Source organism: Silene latifolia, chromosome 1 (genome assembly GCF_048544455.1).
Source record: "Silene latifolia isolate original U9 population chromosome 1, ASM4854445v1, whole genome shotgun sequence".
In the NCBI taxonomy this organism is placed as follows: Eukaryota; Viridiplantae; Streptophyta; class Magnoliopsida; order Caryophyllales; family Caryophyllaceae; genus Silene; species Silene latifolia.
In genome coordinates this window covers 114292201-114314597 of record NC_133526.1, presented here as the reverse complement: position 1 = coordinate 114314597, position 22397 = coordinate 114292201, and the positions used below count along the sequence as shown (strand labels likewise).

General features: G+C 40.1%; 2 protein-coding genes across 2 annotated transcripts; one reads left to right on the top strand and one right to left on the bottom strand.

Moving 5' to 3' along the window:
- Positions 1-14484: 14484 nt before the first annotated feature.
- LOC141601066 (late embryogenesis abundant protein 32-like) lies at positions 14485-17020 on the bottom strand. The gene is made up of 3 exons (XM_074421351.1): positions 16594-17020; positions 15360-15674; positions 14485-14705 (listed from the first exon to the last, which is right to left on the bottom strand). Exons 1-3 carry the CDS (start codon positions 16870-16872, stop codon positions 14502-14504), a joined length of 798 nt encoding a protein of 265 aa, XP_074277452.1. The 5' UTR covers positions 16873-17020; the 3' UTR covers positions 14485-14501.
- Positions 17021-18510: 1490 nt separating this feature from the next.
- LOC141653392 (uncharacterized) lies at positions 18511-22050 on the top strand. Its single transcript, XM_074461146.1, has 5 exons — positions 18511-18725; positions 18769-19392; positions 19558-19965; positions 20102-20228; positions 20815-22050. The coding sequence occupies exons 1-5, from the start codon at positions 18511-18513 to the stop codon at positions 22048-22050; spliced, it is 2610 nt and encodes an 869-aa protein (XP_074317247.1).
- The last annotated feature ends 347 nt before the right edge of the window (positions 22051-22397 follow it).

Sequence of the window (22397 nt, the reverse complement as noted above, 5' to 3'; positions counted from 1 at the left end):
AATCATCATACTCAAGAAGGGATCTCAAACAAGCAAACAGAGGCAAAGATGTCTGGAGAAGATTATCAATTCTTATTTCCCAGCCAAGCGGACCTCCTACCTCAGGGATTTGATACGCGCTGTCACCCTTTCTTGGCTAGGAGTTGCACTTACATGTGCAAAGTCTGTCAGAGTCACCCCCGTGTCGTGTCGATACTGAGTTTATATCACGTTCACGACTGCCCATTTGTCAGTCTGTCAGTATGCGTCTGTGTGAGTCAGTGTCCCAACAACCACGTGTCTCTAATCTATTAAATCACAGATCTACGAGTAACAAGACTCGCCTTTAAGCTTCACAACATTCAAAACTTCTATCTCCCTTCGCGTGAGATATTACATGCTAGTTGCTTATATGCTAACTGCTCACATGCTTATGTGCCTACGTGCTTATATGCTTGCGTGCTAGTTGCTTATATGCTAACTGCTCACATGCTTATGTGCTTACGTACTTATATGCTTGCATTCAACGTGCTTGTCTATGCGACTGCGGATTTGTGTGGTCACTAACCATGCAGGTAATCTTGAGAAGACAAACACACTCCAGCTAGGTATTGGGTTCTTCCTAAGAAACGGCGACCCATCAAGTCCAAGGGCTTCAGCCGCATCAATTACATGGCATATGCTACCTTCCAACGAGCATCAACTCATATCCTCGGCGAGTCCTGAGAAGTTTCTAACTCCCCAGCGAGTGCCGATTTTTAAATGGATGTCACACATGCTATTTTCCACAGTCGATCATTCGACCATAGATGGCTGGCGAGCCTGACAACACATATGGCTGGCAAGCCTTTGTCCGCAAACAAGATACAACTCAAGGACGTATCCCGAAGATGCCTCGGGTACGACTCCTTTTCACAAGCTGGCGAGCCTTTGTCCGCAAACAAGGTACAACTCAAGGACGTATCCCGAAGATGCCTCGTGTATGACTCCTTATCACAACTGGCGAGCCTTTGCACACACACAAGATACGACTCAAGGACATATCCCGAAGATTCCTCAGATATGACTCCTTCCTATGGCTGGCGAGCCTCAAAACGCACCACCTTCAATTTGGCTGGCGAGCCATAAAACGCGCCCCCAACATGGCTGGTGAGCCTCAAGACGCACCTTCAACATAGCTGGCGAGCCTTTGCACGTGCACAAGAAGCAATTCAAGGACATATCCCGAAGATGCCTCGGGTATGACTCCTTATCACAGCTGGAGAGCCTTTGCACACACACAAGATACGACTCAAGGACAAATCCCAAATATGCCTCAGGTATGACTCCTTCCTATGGCTGGCGAGCCTCAAAACGCACCGCCTACAACACCGGCTGGCGAGCCTTTGCGCGCAAATGATTGAAGAACGTATCCCGAAGATGCCTTAGGTATGATTCCTTCTTATGGCTGGCAAGCCTTTATACGTAGTCTAATGGACTTTAAATGACCCAAATAAGAAGTCGACAGACTCTAAACTGTTCCCGACGGCAGGTCATTGACTCGAATCTCCCAAGTCGCCTCGACGTCGCCCTTCCCGACGGCAGGTCCTTAGCTCAAACCCTTTTGAGTCACCTCAACGTCGCAATGGTCTTCAGGTTGTAATCTGGGATTGACCTGGAGGCCATACTTTGACTTTCGCCCTGTCCAAGCCCGAGTCAAAGTGGGAGCTCTGTAGATACCCAGTATCTGCACCTTCCAAAAACCACCCGATGATGATCAGACTGTAATATGCGTGCGTGGATTGGCTATACATAATACGGTTTAATGCACTACTCAAATATGAAAAATGATTTCAAAAATGGTTTTCTAACTTCATTTGCATTAAAATAACACTATTTATAGTTAAAACCGTCTTCGGACCAAAAACCGACTCAGAAACCCGCAACTCGAGTCAACCTGAGTCAATCCGAGTCAAGCCAAATCCCGAATGTCAAAAATAATGCCATGAATGTCTTTATCATGTCATTTCCATTAAAATAACCCTAATTAGAGTCAAAACCGACACCGGGCCAAAAACGACTCAGAAACCCGCAACTCGAGTCAACCTGAGTCAAACCGAGTCAAACAAAATCTCAAATGTCGAAAATAATGCCATGAATGTCTTTATCATATCATTTCCATTAAAATGACCCTAATTAGAGTCAAAACCGACACCGGGCCAAAAACCGACTCAAAATTTAAATCCCGACTCACACGGGTCAAACCCGAGTCAAGCACACAGAACACCTACCTCGAGTAACACCAAAATCATCTTATTAGATGCCCATATTGTTACACGACATCTTATATGAACGCCACATATCAACAATGGATGGAGAATTGGCCGCGTCCAAATTGAAAGGGACAATACACCCACTTGTATCTTAAAGTAGCTCGCGCCGCATTAGGGTGTCTGCTTAGCCTCTAAGCAAACACAACCGACCTACCTCCCCACATTTCTCTATAAATACCACCCTTCACACACCAAAAAATTCACGCGAGCGTCCGCCCCTTCACCTCTCCCTTAAACTTCTAGACCCGACTTCCTAAGTCACAAAATCGACACGTGTTTACGACCTACCGATCGTAAACACAAGCCTTACACATTTTGTTTGATACCGTCGTCGTGCATTCGACCGACCCATTTTACCAACTCAATTCATCAATCAACATGTTTTAATTAACATATTTTCAAAACCAAATCCTTTTTTTTAGGCACTCTTTTAAACTTCTTTGATCGCGAGTAGTCACAACGAGAAAACCGTCTCTAAAGTCGTCTACCACGCAAACATCAATACACGTAAGTTTGAGGGTGTAAATATATCACTTATTTCATGTCTCTACTGTTTTTATGAGTTTATGAGCATGAACAATGCATAACACGATTCAAACATAGGTTAGACGAGCCAAAACTGAGTTTTGGCCTGAGACAGGAGCTCCTTGCTATGCAGGGAGGCTCGCGCCTCTTGTGGGTGTCCAGGTCAAACTCATCCGTGTTTGTTCTCGTCTTTCCTCTTTATTTCTTTCTTATTTGCAATCGGTTTTTACCATTTCAAATGTTTTTAATCATTTTTATGACAAACTCTTTAACCATAAATCATAATCACCCTTGGTTCCTTATACCATGACGGTTTATCCGTGACTCGGTGATATTATTTGGTTAATTACAAATTAAAGGGTATTTTAAACACCTTTTATTTTATTTACCATTTTTCTCATTTGTTTACATTTGTAAATATATTAGTCATAATTCATAATCATCCTTGGTTCTTTATACCATGTCGGTTTAATCCGAGTACAATGATCAACTTGACTAATTACAAAGAATTGAACTTAACATGATTAGTTCAAATCAAATATTTTACATTTTTGTTTGTAAACTATACTTTTCAAACATGCAAATCCGACAACGAATGTTACTAAGACAATAGTAATTATTCGGAGTCATGCAAACAACATTTGCAAATCTTTCATCATAAATAGGATTTTAAATAACCTTTTCAAGAACCAGGAGATGCCCCCTTAGGTCGGCTCATGGCTCGCGCCCCAAGCGACCGTCTGTTCCTATCCTTCCAAACCAGGGTAGAGCCCTTTATCTCGCCAATAGGCTCGCGCCTTAACAGGGCTGCCTGGCACTGTTCTGTGCCATTTTGGTACTTGTCTAGGACGATCCCGATTACGGTTTATCCGAATACGTGACGGATCAGATTGACAAGTTTACGTTTTTTACACTTTGTCATTTGACACCCTTTTTCAATAAATGGATCGTGTTAAGCATCATAACCCGAACATGGTAAATGGATGTTTAATTTCCGTTTTAATCAATCTAAATCCAACTTCACATTTTATGCTTGATATTTGGATTAACAAACCGACTTAGAAAGCTCACATGTTAGGTTAACACTTTTGGATGTGCATTCATGCATTTACACCGTTTTATCAACTTTTGCACTTAAACAACCACGATCGATCAGTAGAGGCCGCTAACGCGGGCGGGATTGGGTGTCCGATTAAAGGGCTTCCCAATACGTACCCTCACCCCTTACTCAGAGCCTTTGGATAGTGGATGGCCTTATCCAGGGCGCACGAGAGTCATTTTAGGCATAGAATGCTAAAAGGGGGACGAGTCCTTATCTTTAGTACCTATGTCAAACACCGCTTTTTGCGTTGGTTAACCTAGGTATAAAGTGGATTCGAACGGGTTCCAAGCATCCCACAAATGCTTGGTGGCGACTTCGAACATCTCTATACCGTTTCGAGACCTTTACCGAGACGAAACCAACCGATCTAAAACAATCCGGTCGAAAGCATATTTTTACGCCGCCGAGCGTGGCTTTCAAAAGACCGCTGCATGTCCACATATTGGCTTGGCGTGCAGGTGGCCCGTGACCGCAGATCGGTAGGTGGCCCAAATCCATAGACCGGCATGTGGCCCATGTCCACAGTATTGCATTACTTGGAGTTGGTAAATTATGGAGGAAGGGATTGAAATTGAAAAAAAATAAAAGTTGAAATTGGAAAGAATAAAAAACGTGAAGAATGAAAAAAAACCGTGAAAAAAGAAGAAAAGAGAAAAAAAGGAAAAAAAACTGAAAAAGTTTGATTGTTGACGGTTTCCGCTCCTATGTTTTATTTTGATCTTATGAGGAGTATGTTTCTGGTTGAGTGAGTTGTTGTGCCAATTTAAGGGCACTATGCTTAAATTTTGATGGATTAAGAATCAGATATGGATTGTTTGGTTTTGTTTAGGTAGATAGCTTGGCTTATACCTCCACATTCCCATAAGTATTTTGCCTTTTCTTACCCATTACCTCACTTTACCATATTTTTGTAAGCACTCGGCTGTGACAGACCTTGTTTGGTTGGAATGTATGAGTACGGTAGCTAGAATTGTGTATCATATCGTTGCATGAATGTTTATGTGGGTCGTAGTTTAGGTGAGCGACTATTTTTCTTCCTCTCTTACAATTAACTGTTTATCCTTTGCTTCATGAGAGAAGAGTGACCCGTGAGAGTCAATTATCAAAGGTCTTGCAAGGTCGTCGGTTGATCTTTATTATGAACATCTTAGAACTTGTTTGCATTTGACAGTTCTTACTATAAGTGTTAGTTCTTTGCATTAAATTGGTTTAAGTAGGCATTTGTAGCTAGCTCTGAGTTATCTATTCCGTTCCATTAGCTAGTTGCACATATTTGCTTGGGGACAAGCAAAGGTTTGGTTTGGGGAGATTTGATACGTGCATTTTATATAGTCTTTTTAAGCCTCTTATGCATGTATTTCTATGCGGATCCCGTGGTTTTAGGCTACGAAATGCCCCGAATAGGCTACTTTGGTTTGCTTTGCTTTAATTGCAGGAAAGGACCCAAAAGTAGCAGAATTGAGCCTTTTTCCGTCCCTTTAGCTTGCATTTAGGAGATGAGTGGTTTTGGAGTGGAACTACTACTGTCTCGGGAAGCGTGAAGTGGTCTCGGAAGCTAAATCAACGAAGCAATGAGCTGGTGCAGTGGCAGTTGCTCGATCGAGAGTTTTTACTTGCCTATATACTCGATCGATTGCTTTTGAATAGGAACAGTACTCGATCGTAGGATTTCTTTGTTCGATCGAAAGGAGCAATTTGGAGGTTCCTCGATCGAGTCGTTTATCTACTCGATCGAGAGGTTTTTGGTTGTAGTTGCTCGATTGAGGAGTCTCAAAGTGCTCGATCGAGTGGTTTGCTATCTGACGTGAGATTTTCTCGCGTAAACTTATTCACTTAATATTTTAATTATGTTTAGGTTAATAAAATATCTTCTCTATATAAAGAGAAGATGTTATTAGGTTTAATTATCTTTCATTCGGCGTTAATCAGTCGTTACCTTCCGCCCTCCGGATCTGAACTTTTGTAATTCTTTCTTCTGTTTTACTCTAAGTATTATTTCTCTTTATCATCTTTGTACCATGTTTACTATTGATTTATCCTTCATTCTTGTTATTCGTTGTTATGCGTAGCTAATCCCCTTTATGTTAGGATTAGGGGAACCATGGTAGTATAACGATGATGCGATAATTTAGTTTAGGAGGTTTTGTTGTGAGAATTGATTCATTAGCAATATAACTGTAATTATTAGGTTGAATGCATGCAACTGAAGTAATTAAACTAGTTAAACTCAGACCTAGATCGAGAGATTGGAATGAATAGACCTGCTATGAACAATAGACTACACTAATGAGGGTGAAAGCTAAGTTAGTAGTATTTTAGGACGGATAACGGACTGAGAGGACATTTCCATTACCCTTCTCACATCAGGCCGACTGACTTACCTTTAGCTGATTTGTATAATATCATGGTGAACCGACATCCGAGCATCTCCCTTTCTATTTTATCTCAATCCTTGCTTTCAATTTAGTTCATTAGTTTAGTTTAAACAACTCAAACCCCCCATTGTGTGACCATAGACAGACCGAGTAGCGAGTAGATAGTGACCGCCTCCCTGTGGATACGATACCCGACTTGCCTCTGCTGCATTAGTTAGAGCCGGTTGGTTTTATTTTTGATAGGGTTGCAAGCCGTGTCACCACCCATTTAGAATGCCTATGATTGATCTTGTGTTGGCCGTTGATATACTTGAGAGCTTCATGATCGGAATGTAATACAAGTGGCTTTGGCTTCAAGTAGTGACTCCAATGATTCAAGGCTCGAACAATGGCATAGAATTCCTTATCATAGGTTGAGTAATTGAGCTTGGCACCATTGAGTTTCTCACTATAGTAGGCAACCGGTTTGTGATCTTAAAGTAGCACGGCTGCATTTCCAACCCCACTAGCATCACACTCGACTTTAAATAACTTGTTAAAATTGGGTAAGGCAAGAATAGGAGACTCACACATTAAGGTCTTAACCTTGTTAAAGGCTGTTTCGGCCCTTGCATTCAAAGAGAACTCTCCTTTTCTCATACACTCGGTAATAGTTGCCATAACGGTGCTAAAATCCCTGATGAATCTTCTATAGAAGGAAGCTAAGCCATGGAAGCTCCTTACTTCGGTAATACTTCTCGGTCTTGGTGAAGATTGAATGGCCTTGACTTTCTCTTGATCCACTAGAAATCCTTGATCACTAATGATAAAACCCAAGAATTGGACATCCCTTTGCATGAATGAACATTTTTCCAACTTTCCATAAAGCTTGTGCTCCCTAAGTGTTTCAAACAACACTTGTAGATACTTGAGATGCTCTTCTTTGGATGGACTAAAAATCAGAATATCGTTGAAGTATACCACCACAAATCGGCCCAAATAAGGCCTAAGGACCTCGGTCATCAACCTCACGAAGGTACCTGGTGCATTAGAAAGACCAAATGGCATGACAAGCCACTCTTATAAGCCGTGTTTAGTCTTGAAGGCTGTTTTCCACTCATCCCCTCTTTGATTCTCAGTTGGTGGTAGCCTTGTCTTAAATCTATTTTTAAGAACACTTGAGCTCCACTACGCTCATCCAAGATATCATCAAGCCTAGCTACTGGAAACCTATACTTAACGGTGATGTTGTTGATGGCTCGGCTATCGGTGCACATTCTTCATGACCCATCTTTTTTTGGAACAAGTAATGCCGGAACCGCGCAAGGGCTAAGTGACTCCCTCACGAATCCCTTATTCACTAGCTCTTCAATCTGTTTTTGCAACTCTTTGGTGGCTATTGGATCACTTCTATAAGCCACTTTGTTTGGTAAAGAGGCTCCCGGGATAAGATCGATTTGGTGCTCTTTGCCTCTAAGAGGAGTTTATCCACTTGGAAGTTCATTAGGGAAGACATCCTCATAAGAATCAAGTAGCTCTTGAACCTCCCTTGAAACACCCTCCTTGGCCTTGACCAAGGGCTGCTGCCCGTGACCCTCTCCGCCACCTCCTGCCCCCTTAGCCAACACCTTGACGACTAGGATATACACATCTCCCTCTCCCTCTAATTCTTGTAACATTTCAGCCCCATTGACTAACAACACTTCCTTAGAAGGTTCAACCATTGAAGATGGTGTTGTAGGTTTGATGGTGGGTGATAATGGTGACAATATGAGTCTTTTTGAAGCAAACTTGAAGGAATAAGTGTTCTCCTTCCCATGGTGGACCGAATCCCGATAAAATTCCCAAGGTCTCCCAAGCAACAAATGACAAGCATCCATGGGCAAGATATCACAAAGGTCCTCATCAACATAATTCTTTCCAATAGACAAAGAGACCAAACATTGTTTATCAACTCTAACCTCGGCTCCCTTATTGGGCCACCTTAGTTTGTATGGGCAAGGATGGTCTATTGTAGGTAATGAGAGTTTTTCAATCAAAGTACTCGATGCTAAATTAGTACAACTCCCCCCACCGATTATCAAATTACAGACTCTTCCCTTGATGATGCACCTAGTCCTAAAGATTTGTTGTCTTTGGTCTAGCTCTAGGGATTGTGGTTGTGTGTGAATCACCATCCAAGTGCCAAACTAAGTTTCGAATCCGGCATGACTACCTCGGCTGCCTCCCCTTGTTCCTCGTCACTCTCACCATTGTCACAAACAAGAATCTCGTCCTCTCCCCAATGGACTACCTCAAGGGTGCTACGGCCCTTTTGGTTGGACAATCCTTGATGAAATGACCATACCCTTGACATTGGGAGCAGTTTTTTAGGCCTACGGTATTATTTGTAAGGTCTTGGGTGCTTTTCCTTTGTCGAAATAGGGTGTTTTTGGTTGTGTGTTTGGGGTGTCTTTGGTTTTTGGTTCGGTTGATATGTGAGGCTTTGGGTAGTGGCCTGTTTTGGTCGAGTATTTTTGTGGGTTGGCCCTCCCTTTCCCACTTTCTCAACTCTCAAAGCCAAGTTAACAGCTTCATCAAAGGACCACAGATATTGTAATTAGACTCTTTGAGCAATTTTGTGTTCCGGTTTCTCATTCATTTCACATTATAAAGTGAGTTGCTCAAAATCTCTAATGTAAGACTCAAGTGATTGTTGATCTTGTTTAAGTTGGGTGAGTTTAATGAACAAGTCTTGAGTGTATTCTTTAGGCACAAATTTCTCATTAAGATTCTTTTTCAACTATAACCAAGACTTAATGGGTTCCTTACCATCACTTCTTCTTTGGTTCTTTAGCTTCTCATACCAAAGTGAAGCACATCCTTTAAGTATTCGAATAGTTCTAAGCCAATCTATTAAGTATTTGGGATTTAAAGTACCATGAAAGTCTGGGATTTCTACCTTTAAGTCTTTAGGATGCTCCTCACGGTAAGCCTCCGTCAAAGAACCCTCCGAGTCCGAGTGCAAACCCTCGTCCAATTGGTCGTGCTCTCGGCCCCTTGCTCCGAATCCTCGGCCACACCCTATGCCACGTGGGGGCGGTGGTCGTCCGCCATTTCTTGGTGGTGTTGGAACGTTGGTCATCATGATTGTTATGGATTCCAAGATCAAATCCACATTTGTTGTCAATCGGTCTACTTTGTTTTCAAGACCGAGTATTCTTTCCTCACTAGTTTCACTCATGGTTGTTTTTTGTGTTTTTGAATGTAGTTAGGAAATTGAACTCACAAGACTAAACCAAAGCTTTGATTACCAAGTTGGAGTGAAACCTCTAACTCAACAATTTAAGCTGAAAAAGAACGTACGAAGCCTAAGATTGCATTCAACAATCCGTTTGATTAGGCGTGTCTTAAGGACGATTTTGATATGACTAGACCCAAACACTAAGAAATAGGACTAGCCTCAATAACTCAAAAGCAAACATGAAATTGAATTATCAACCCCAAGCACTAAGCAATGAGCTCTTCAAGCACTAAGCAAAGAACAGATTTTGTGAAGAGAACACTTGGTTTCTTTCTTGGTTTAAACTTAAGCAAATCTGAATTCTTACACCTAGAAACTTGGCTTAAATATAGCCCAAGTATTCTAATCCTAACCATTCAATTTACATCCAAGGACTAGCAAAAGATAAGCAATAAAAAAAGGCAAAAGAATAAGAGCCCTCCCCTAGGCAACCGTGTGGCTTGTACAAAGGGAACAATCCAAAAGGACACTTCTCTAGGTCTTACATAAGTCTTACAATAAAAGGGACATAAGAGCTACCTAGAGAATCACAATTTGGAGTCTTCCTTGGTCAATATACCAGCCGAAAATCCCCTTGAGAGCAGCCCCCAATGCCCTTACATAAGCCTTACACAAGTGTAAGAATGAAAGAGACATTTGAACCTCTTTCGAAAGCGACACTTGAACCTTTTTTAAAGTGAGATGAGCAACCTCCTTGGACTCTTTTGGTCGACCAAGAGCCTCTCCTTAGTCCTAGGATTGTCTTTATTTCATAAATAAGAAGGATTGACAATTTGGAAGCGAACATAGGCCAATTGTTGAAAATCGATAAACTTGTTACTCGGTTTTGTCTTGCGATTTTCTCCTAGGTCGGATCCTTATTCGAAATAAAGTCCCTAGACAAAAAGTCTCAATATTCATTATAGAAATGAGATGTGACAAAAATTACCGTGCTTTTCTAGACGGATTTTGAGTTTGTCCTCAAATTGCACGAAGGACCCAATCCGCGGTCTAGCTCGGATTCTATTTCCGTTTCAGAACTTGGCCTAATTTTGACTTGTTACCACCTGTAAACTATCAGGTCATAAACTCATAATACATTTCATTTTTTGTTCTTAAATTAATCTTCCTGAATAACTTTCCCCATCTTCTTTTTCATCCATTCTTCTTCTTCTTGTTCCTCAATTCTTCCTTCATTAATTCAAAAAATAAAAAAATGCCCAGAAGTCCTAGCCACCGTGCTCTACTTTCCCCCGCACAATTCGAACCACCACTGTCCTACGCTCCGTCAACTGCTACTTCGACCACCATATGCGAGTTCAGTTCGTCCCTCAATCAAGCTCTTCACCTCGGAATCGAAACTCGATCCGAAACATCACTAACTCGAGCTGCTCCATGCCCGGATTAGAACTTGCTCATCCCGCGCTTGAAGTGTTGTCATCAAGCCGAGCACTTGCTCCTTTGCTCATTCTCTCGTATTAGAACTTCGACCGCCACCAGGCCCACTACGGTGCTTTGCTCATTCTCCGATAACCACCAGTGTGCACCTCACAACCACCCGGTCTCGGTGCCCAGTTTGAAATAACTTTACCCATTTCAATCGTCACCAACACCAACCCACAGCTCGACCCCATACGCGCCTCCTTGGTCGGTTGACCACCATAATCAGCTCGTAAAAGCAGACCAAAATTTACAACCATCGTGATGCGGACCCCCATTGATTAATTGGGATCTTTCATGTAATTTGGTAATTTGGAGTCTGATTGTTGTTTGGTCTAACTAATGTAATGCAATGATTTTGCATTTAGGGGTTAATTCAAGGGTTTTGAAATTTATTAGAGGGGAAGAGGGGTAGTAATAATTATTTTTTTACTTCAAATAAATAAAGGGTTTTTAAGATATGATCTGATAAATAAGTAGTCGGTTACTTGGTACATTGTGAGAAAAATGAGTGTATAGGTCAGATTAATATGAGTTAAAACATAGGTTGGATTAATATAAGAAGGAGGAGCATATGTTGAGTTATTATCATGAAATAACCCTAAAAATTATCCCCCTTTCCTAGGAATGGACAACCCATGGGTAACTTTCTTGGTATTTATACAACTAACTTGCCAACTAATGACAACTAACAAACTCCCTCCTAATAACAACTAACAAACCTCTAACCGACCTTAACAAACTTAAAGATACCAATATTTTTATAACAAACTTGCTACACAGAATTAACAACCACGTCATTCATATAAAATAACCAATACGAATCGAAAAAGCCCGTATTATGAAGGAGAACGATATTTGAACATGGGACCGAATGTTGTTATATGGTGTTTCGTTGAGAGTTTTAACACTGCAATGAAATGTAAGACGATTTTAAACCTATCCTAGTGTGCAACTTACAGGGGAGGAATCCCACTAATACGAAAAATCACGCAGAACCATGGAGAAGAAAGAACGATTGATTCCAATTTAAAAAGCAAAAAGCCGCGTGAATGGCGAAGAGGAAGGGGCATCATGTAAATTCGCTAGTTCAACTATTGGTTTTGCATGATCATAATATCTTTTTTTGAAAACAAGCGATAAATAACTTACGTTTTTCAAACATTACAAAGTAAGCTATTCGACTAAGTAGTACCAGAAACCTGACCACCAAATCTAGTGCTACCAACTCATTCCTAAAGATTACATAAACATGAAAAAAGATAACAACTGCTCGAAGATCATCAAGGGCATGGTGGTGAATGCAAGCGAATGAGCCCCGGGCCATAAAACGAGCTTCATAAACACGTAAGACCTCCAAATACCGCCGATACATACAAGCCGTAGAGTGACAATAGCAAGGTGTACTTACATTCTTGCGAAAAGAACCTAAAAAGACAAAATATGGTAAGCAAGACGATGAAGTCCGCCACCGACAGAGATAAAACTCCTACACCTTAGAGATTGAACCCTTTGATCATAGGACCAACATACCAAGAAATCCGACATGCAATGTCCAACATGAACACGAACCCAAGGGGACATGACACCCATGCTCATAATCGGGTGCGAAGAAACCATAACCCTAGTTGGGAAAATAGACACGACACTACGAGCCACCCGAAAGATTAAGGGACAGGACACCCATAACCCATAACCCACAGGAGATTTTTATTACTAACAAAAACATAAAAAAAAACAACAACATGAGATAAGAGACAAAGACCACCGAAGCCATCCAATCCAACGCCTCATCCAACCCACCATAGACCAACCCAAACTCACCTCAAAACGACTCCAACTCCAACACTGACCCATTCCACTCGAGACCACAACGAAATCATCACAACACCCAGGGCAGACAAAAGAGTAACCCGCCAACGCCAAAGAAACCCAAACACCAACGATGACCACTAGCAAACCCACACGAAAACCCGACAATAGCAACAAAAAAGACTTACATGCAACCACAGTAAGGAACAGAGACCTAGAACACGCAAAGGGATCAAAGACACTACAACGAAACCCGTTTCCCCAAACGACATCTCCTAGGACCACCGTCAAACAAGCAACCAGACCAAAAACAACACTGACGGACATAAGATGACAAGAGGAAAAGGAAAAGGGACCGAATGGTGGGGGGAATGGGAGGATCACCGAAAAAACCCAAATCACGCCCTCAAAGAGCAACAGAGAAGCAGACGGATGAGCTATACTCATCGACTCATACAGAAAAACAGAAAAAGAGAGCCAACAAAAGAGAGCTAGCGTAGAGGTCGGGGGAGTTGGGGGGGGGGGGATCACCCCTGGAATGGAACCAAAAGCGACGGTGACAGGATAAGGTGACGGAAGGGAGGGGGCGAAAGTGACCCAAGACCCAAACCAGATGGGGAAAACTCATCCCAAAGACCGACAATAACATAAAATCTAGGTAAACCGCCTTACTAGGGGCGGGGGAAAATCCCAGGGGCCGGGGAAAATCCCAGGGGCCGGGGAACACACCCCGGAGCCGTATGCAAGACCGATTGAAGCAAGGAATAGGATATCGTTGGGGAAAAGGTGGATCACCGGGCAGCCACCACAAACAACACCCACACACACCCAAAAACTACCCCGGAGCAAGAAAAAACCCGATGATCAGCCGAGTGATCCGAAATAAATGGGATCACTGAAGGAACGATGATCAAAAGACGATGAGATGATCGTTCGCCGGAGATGTGATCGTTCGCCGGAGATGGGCCAAGGGATGACCCCATCTCCGGTGAAAGGGTGGCAGTAGATGGGAGGCTAGAGTGTGGATGGAGGAGGCGGCGGCTCAAGGTTTATTAGGTTTTGTTTTTAGGGGTTTTTGAGAGATAAAAGGAAGAGGTGTTTTTAGAGAGAGGATAAGCTAGAGTGGAGTTGTGGTGCTTACTCAGACTTGCATGATCACAATATCATTGTTACAGTATTGATATAAGAACGTGGATTCGCTACCTAGAGTAGCGATTTATCCTAAAAAAAGTATTAAATCGATACTTACCTAATATCTGCAAAAACAAAAGGAAAACGATGGAGCCATTGAGACGAAATAGTTTAAAATGGACCCGAAAAACGTAAATTAGTTTGGTTAAGAGCTTTATTTGAAAACGACATTCTCCAAACTAAACGACAAAAACTATGAACAAATGTATTTTGCTGGTGCCAAACAACAAGACAAAGATATGATAATTGAAGTTGAAGGGAGCGAGTAGTACTGTGGTAAATAGTTATCAAATCTACTATTTCGTTGTGGATGTCAAGCCACCAAAAGCTTATATATTATGCAAGTACAAAAACCTTGGGAGTAAAAGTGTACGCACATTCAGTACATACAAGGAAATAATTCACATTTGAGTTATATATATATATATATATATATATATATATATATATATATATATATATATATATATATATATATATATATATATATACACACATCAGCAGCTATATTGGTGCATGAACTTTTATGTATCACTCTTGTTAATCCTAGCGACAGCAATCACAGCCTCTGCAACACCGCCAGGGGTGGTGGAATGCTTGATGGCACGGTGTTGAAGAACATCTGGGCTGACAACTCCTTTGGGATCGCCTTGAAGCTCCGCTGCCTTCACCCTTTCTGCATCCTCCTCCGTCACTGGCTTGTTGTCGGTCAGCATATTTGTTGCTCCCTACAGTCATCAATGGTAACAGAAATACTGTCGGATGAGTCAAAAGTCTAAACTCAAGCGATACCTAGTCAAACAAGAAGAGCAATACAAACTAAGAAGTGAATTAAAGTATCAAATATCAAAAGGAGGTGGGGATTCACAACTATTTTGCTCGGTGGGGTGAAAGAAGCAAACCTCTTGAAGTTTTCGAGGAGGGATAGGCGGTGTAAATTCTACGCTTTTCTTGCCTACGATGGGAACCTTAGTCGCATTTTGTATTTTTTTAATCCAAGCATGGATGCGGATGTTTGAAGTCTACATAAATGTCACGCGAAGATTCTGAAACGAAGCATCCCATGTTATTAGTAGCCATTACTCACGGTCCCCAAAGATCCAATTCCTCGTTTTAAAGTATAACAATGAAATGTAAAATACACTTTACAATACAAGTTTGATAATGGGTCATCCAGACCATCAGTCTAAAACACAAATCTGGATCCGACCCCCTACCTTACTAAGACCATGAGACATAAAACCAATGTAATATTGAGGCGATGCTCTTGTTCAATAATCTAATCCTATCTATAACTACTTTCGGGAAGCTCAGGCAGGACATAAAAGAAACACAAAGGACAAAATTCATCTAAAATGGACAGAAAGATAATAAATATACACCTCAATGATGTCAAACAGTTTGGTCTTGTCCTCATCATAGATTGTTTGCGCATTCAAAGTAGCCGCTGCTTGAGCTTCAGCACCAAGTCCAGAACCAAGAGATGCGTTGCTGCCAGTGGCTATCATCTCCGCCGCTTGTATGGCAGCAGCATCAGCCCGATCCACTGGTTTATCGCCAATAGCTCGCGCACTTGCCTCCAACGCTTCTTCTATTGTAATTCCAGATGCACCTTCGTCCTCCATTCCTTCTACTGATATAGCTGTTTTCAATTGGTCGTGGGACAGTTGGGATTCTTCCCATGGATCACCTTCCACCTTATATTACAAATATACATTAGGTGAGCAACAATAATGAGTTAAGAACTCTGTTTATACCTTTCCCAATGTGTGACCTTTTAGAGCATATGATACGCTTAGGAGTAGATTATGCCTCTCTTTGTTAAGGGGTTAAAAGAAGGGATGTCACATCGAAATTTTAAACTTTATACCAAATTTTTCATAACTCGGGACGGCCAATCAATACCGACTACCACTTATTGGAAGCGGTGTTTCCTTTTGTCTTCACGGTTAAGCTGAACTCATACTCACTCCCAATAAACTAGTTTTGTAGGAGGGGAATCTATTCATGCATACTGCATTACTGCCCCAAGTATAAATATCAAATAACATCTCATTAGTGTTCCGTATACGAGTAATATTCATTAAAAGCACAGAAAAACAAAGCATTTGATTGAATACATGGAAATGTCACAAATATTGAAACAAGTCAACTATAATTTCGTCCCAATCATTTGTTTACCTTTGCTTTTGCCTCAAAGATTGAGGAAAAAGGAGATCATTTTAAAGTAGTGTTATTAGATGACAAGTGAAAAAATATTAAAATTGGATGATCAAATAACCAATTAGAGGCATCTCCAATATATAAAGAAACATAAAGGAATGAGACATCAGTAAATGGAAATGGTAGACAAGTGACCGGAACGGTGGGGTATAATTTTAAAATTATCTTGCCTAGCATAAACTAATTGCTATGATAAAATAGTCATTTTCTTATGAGCATTTGTGTACCTTTGATTAGAATACGCCTCACAAATAAAAAAAATAAATATCATTTGCCTACCTTTGATTCGAATACGCCTCACAAATAATAAAAAGATACACTTATAATTAAGATAAATTTACAGACATTACTGGGTCTTTATTAAATTCATATATAGGGATTAAAAATGATCACCAGGAATTCGCCATCTTGAGTTAAAGAAGAAGCCGTATGATGATGAGGGTCAACAAGGCCAAATTGGAGGTTCTTAGCAGCAGCATCAAGCATAATTGAAGCAGGACCACCTTTAATAGTTTTCCCAAAAGCCATGTTTTCAGCAGACTCCATGGCTGCTGCGTCCCTAGGGGATATGGGCTGTTCCGCCATATGTACCGACATTTCGAATACGTCGCCGAACTTGATAGCAACTTCTCCACCGTTATGCAGCTGCCGTTGCTCATCTTCTTGGGCCATTTTTATTATTTGAGGCTACTTTGAGTGCATACACAAGGTTTAAAAGACTTGCGAGAGAGAAGTTGTTAGCTTATTAGAGTGTGCTCAATTGTACAGTAGTCTTCTAGTTTAGATATCATGACTTGATAGAAGATTAGACAGGTAGGGATTTGCCATGTAGGCTTAGTGTCCGCTCGCAACGTGTATGCTGGCCACCACCTTTTTTCCACGTCCCCATTTTCACGCTAAATATTGTTGTTTGTGTTGAACCAAAAATACCTAGTATGTTAAGGTTACTTGGAGGTCCCAACTATCCTCCTCCATTTTGTGATCCCCCTTTTAACGTAAGTGTTTGAGTTACATTTATAGCTTATGAAACTTCATCATCTTTATTATTGAAATTTGTGCATTAAACGGCCACATTAGTTGCGGCTGTTACTACATTATCTTTGTGATAATGGTTGTGTTTTAGGGCTGAGATAAATGAGCCATTGAATGTGTTTAAATGGCCATTAATCTCATTAATCTTCCTCTTAGTAACTGCCTATATGTGGTAATATAAATAAGACGATGTATAAGCAATAGACAAAACAACAACAATAACACAATAACAGTAACTTCAATCCTAACAAAGCCACCATTGTTAAGAGCTTTTGGAATTTGGGGTGTGAACTACCACCGAGACTCTAGTAGTCGTCGGAATTGGTTTTCGTGGGCAGAACGTCGGCACGTCGATCACCGTACCTATTCCGTTATTAAGGTACGCATACATTTTTACAGTTGTATCAGAGCCGAGTGTGCTTCGGCTTCTGTCCCGGACTGATTGTAATTTGTGTATATCATAGCATATGTTGTTTTGATAATGATAATGATAGTCGCAGAATGTTTGTTTTTGTGTAAAACAAAATTTGGACTCAGACAAATAGAGAATAAATATTGTTACTCGTATTAAAATGATAACATCTGCCTTTTTTTGACTCGAATTGATGATGAGGGTGTTAGATTTTTAATTCATGTTCCTACCTCATATTAAACATTAGCTTGTTGTCTGATCCTTTTCCGGCGTTTTGTCGCAGGTGTATTAGTTCTGCCTTCATTTTCGACCTTTTTTCCACGATGGGTAAGTCCAGCATCAGTCACCGATCCGATTAAATCGCTCAACTAATTTGGTCGTTTGCTACTACACTTCACAAATTAGACTAATTATTGTAGGAATATAAGCATTTAAATCAACTAACTCAAGGTAGTTTAGTTGTTATACTAGAGTTAGGAAGTTTGTTACAAAGTAGTTAATAGTTAGTTATTCCACTAGAATTAGGTATTAATTCTAGGTTGGTGCATACTTTGTATATAAGGTGATACATATCACAAAATTGTATCATCTGATTCATTCATATCAATCAATACAATTACAAGAATTCAGTCATCACAAAATCTCTCTAAGCTTTAACTCTCTTTAATTATCTTGTTCATTAGTTTACATTCATCTTCATCTTCTCTAAATCATGGAAATCCATGAATTTCTTCATGGTATCAGAGCGGGATCCTTCTGATCCTATTTCTGATTAAATTCTTAGTTACATTATGCTTCTGCATACAAATTTACTTCCTTTCTCTAATTTTTCTCCAAGAAAATCCATAATTTCTTAATCAATCAAGATGCCTGATAATAACACCACCATAGATGTGAATGATCCACACTATGTTCATCTTTCTGATGCTCCTGGTGGCAAACTTGTTGCTACTGTCTTTGAAGGTACTAGCTATGGAGGTTGGAGAAGATCAATGTTAATCGCACTTTCTGCTAAAAATAAAATTGTGTTCATTGACGGGAATATTCCACAACCTGCAGCAACTGCTTCTACAGCAAAAAAGTTGGCAAAGATGCAACGATGTTGTGTTCTCCTGGATTCTCAGCCCCGTCTCTCCTACAATTGCAGATTCCATTCTCTTTAACAATACTGCCAAAGATGCGTGGGATGAGTTACAAGAAAGATTTGGTCAGTCAAACGGGGCACAACTTTATGGTATCCAAAAGAAGTTGACTGATTTTACTCAAGGAAGTGATTATATTAGTACTTACTTCACCAGATTGAAGTATGTATGGGATGAGTTTGCAAGCATGGAGATGAATCCAAGGTGTAGTTGTACCTGCAACTGTGGTGCACAAGAAAAACAATTATTATTTCAAGAAAGTCAGCGTGTAGTCCAGTTTCTGATGGGGTTAAATGACTCATATGCTGTGATTCGTAGTACAATCTTGATGCAAAATCCTCTACCAAAGATGTCTGTCATCTACAACAACCTCCTGCAAGAAGAAAGGCAGCGAGAGATTCATAATTCCACTCAATTTCAGGCAGATTCTTATGCAATGATGGGCAAGAACATGGGTAACTACAAAGGTAATTCTTGGAATCCAAATCATAAGGGTTTTCAAGGAAGTAAATCTATGAACTCTGGTAATAATCGTGGACATTACAACAACTCTAACAATACTGGTCATGGTAATGGCAATTACAATAATGGTCAAGGGAATAAAGGGTACACTGCTGGTTTCAATGGTTCTAATAAGTTCAAAGGAAAGCTTTAGGATGGTACTTCTGGAAATCCTATAGCTACTGCTGTTGAAGATAAACCTCCTCCTTTCTGCAATTTTTGCAAGAAGTATGGGCATGTAATTGACAAGTGATATCACCTGCTAAACAGAAATAGAAGGTTTGCAGGGAATGTTTTCTACAACAATCAAGAAAAGCCTTCAAATTCTGGTTTTGGCAATGGTCAATTTGCTGCATTAGGTTCTGGTGCAGTTCCTGGCTTCAATGCTGGACAAGGTCAGATGAGTCAAGCTCGAGGAGATGGAGCAAGTACTTCTCATACCAATGACAATGATCAGATTTCTTCTTCTAACTTTGCTGGTATGAGTTATGTGCCTACTTCATTAAATTATAATCCTTCTTGCTCAAATTTCTTTAATACTTGGATCTTAGATATCGGTGCCAGTGATCATTTTTGTTTAATTAAAGCTCTGTTTTCTGATTTTAATTATATTTCTAAGCCCTATACTGTATATTTACCTAATAGGGAGGTGGTTAACATTGACACTGTTGGAACAGTGTACATTACACTATATTTTCCCCTCAAGAATGTTCTTTATGTTCTCTGTTTTAAATAAAATTTGCTTTCCATCAGTAAGTTGAACAAATAGATGAACTCTGTAGTAAGTTTTACCCCCAACATTTGTTACTTGCAGGACTCTTCCAGGAGGCACTTGGTCTTTGGTAAAAACCATAATGACCTCTATCTGCATGCTGCAACCTGCTTTTCCCAAAATTTCATTACTGGCTAATAAAGAAGATAACTGTTGTAGTTTAAATTCTGTAGCTTCTAAACTCTCTTGTAAAACCTGGCATCATAGGTTGGAACATGTTCCTCTCTACAAGTTAAAATAGTTGCAACTTTGTAGTTTTCTTCCTTCTAATAAAACTGAAATGGTATATTGTGATATATGTGCTCAAGCAAGGCAGCATAGATTGTCTTTTCCAGTTAGTTATTCTGTTTCCATGCATCCCTTTGAATTGATACACATAGATTTGGGGGGTCCTTATCACACTCCAACATACAATGACTATAAATATTTTTTTGACTATAGTAGATGATTTCACAAGGTGCACTTGGACATATTTATTGTCAAGCAAGAGTAATGCTTTTTGTTTCATTAAATCTTTCACTAAAATGGTGGAAACTCAATTTGGCAAGAAAGTTAAAATTATAAGATCAGACAATGCTTTTTAATTGGGAACTAGTGGCATTAGTGCTCAGTTTTTACTTGATAATGGCATTTTACATCAAACATCATGCTTTCATACACCACAACAGAATTGTATTGTTGAGCGTAAGCACAAATACCTTCTTGAGACTGCTAGGGCATTGAAATTTCAATCCAATTTGCCTACTAAATAACAGGGTGAGTGTATTTTGACTACCACTTACATTGTCAACAGAATGCCTTCCAAAATTTTGCAAAATCTTTCTCCTTATCAAATCCTTTTTGGCAAGGCACCTGATTTAGCTCATATAAGAGCTTTTGGTTGCCTGGTTTATGCCTTTACTACTAAGCCGGGGAGAGACAAGTTTTCTCCTAGGGCTACTTCTTGTGTGTTTTTAGGTTATCCATTTGGGAAGAAAGCCTATAAATTGTTGAATTTGGATAATCATTCTATAATAATTTCTAGATATGTTTTTCACGAAGAGATTTTTCCATATATTAAAAACACTTCAACAAATTATAGGCCTTTGCCCATACAAGAAGATAGTTTAGTTGAACCTGATGTGTTTTTACAATCTGCTGAGGTCTTAGTTGTCAGTAATGACACTGTTATTCATGTTGTTCCTGAGTACAGTACTATTATGTTTAGGCAATCTATAAGGACATCTAAACCTCCATCTTATTTACATCATTATGTATGCAAAACAAACATAAGATCTTCCTGCAATATAGTCAATTTCGATTATTGTTGTAATACCCTTACTTCCTTGTGTGAAAATGTTTGTGCTGGAGAGGATATTTCCTCTGCTTGTTTTACTACTGCTACGAATAAGGCCTTGGTTCCTCTCCAAGAGCCCTCTACTTATGAACAGATTGCAATATATCCAGGGTGGCAAGAAGCCATTACAGCTGAATTCAAAGCACTTGATGCAAATAATACCTGGCCTGTAGTTCCTTTACCCACTGGCAAGAAAGCAATTTCATGTAAATGGGTGTTCAAAGTAAAACACAAATCAGATGGTTCAACAGAGAGATACAAAGCTAGGCTAGTGGTGAAGGGTTATACTCAAAAAGAAGGAATATATTACACTGAAACCTTCTCACCAATTGTTAAAAAGACAACAATCAGAAGCTTGGTTGCTGTAGCAATAAAGAAAGGTTGGGATATGACTCAACTTGATGTTAATAATGCTTTCCTCCATGGAGAGTTGGATGAAGAAGTTTATATGAGAATTCCTCCTGGCATGGAAGTACATGACAAGAAGCTTGTGTGTAAGTTGCAGACGTCGCTATATGGGCTTAAACAAGCCTCTAGGCAATGGAATTCCAAACTTTGCAATGCACTGAGATCCAGGGGTTATGAAAAGTCTCTGAGTGATTATTCTTTGTTCAAGAAGAAAACTAATGGCAATGTGGTCTTTCTTGCTGTTTAAGTTGATGATATTCTCCTGGTGGGCGATAATACAGAAGAAATAGCAAACTTGAACAACTTTTTGGACAGCACATTCAAGATAAAAGATATAGGACATATCAATTATTTTCTAGGATTGGAATTCACCAAGAATGACCAAGGCATGGCTATAACTACGAAGAAATTCATAAGAGAGCTTCTCACTGAGTTTGATTGTCTAGGATGCATAACAGTCATCAGTCCCCTTTATGCATCTATCAAACTTGATAAGGATTCAGGAAATCTTGATGATAACCCAGCAGAATACAGGAAGCTGGTGGGTAAACTAAACTATCTGACGAACACTAGGCCTGGTATTGCCTTTTATGT

Coding starts and splice junctions, on each gene's coding strand:
- LOC141653392 (XM_074461146.1), top strand. CDS start 18,511: ATGCCTGATAATAACACCACCATAGATGTGAATGATCCACACTATGTT. Junction 19,393..19,557: donor AATGGTCAAGGGAATAAAGG/GTACACTGCTGG, acceptor CCTGCTAAACAG/AAATAGAAGGTTTGCAGGGA. Junction 20,229..20,814: donor ACTGTTGTAGTTTAAATTCT/GTAGCTTCTAAA, acceptor ACTAAATAACAG/GGTGAGTGTATTTTGACTAC.
- LOC141601066 (XM_074421351.1), bottom strand. CDS start 16,872: ATGGCCCAAGAAGATGAGCAACGGCAGCTGCATAACGGTGGAGAAGTT. Junction 15,675..16,593: donor CTCAAGATGGCGAATTCCTG/GTGATCATTTTT, acceptor TTGTAATATAAG/GTGGAAGGTGATCCATGGGA. Junction 14,706..15,359: donor AACTGTTTGACATCATTGAG/GTGTATATTTAT, acceptor TGATGACTGTAG/GGAGCAACAAATATGCTGAC.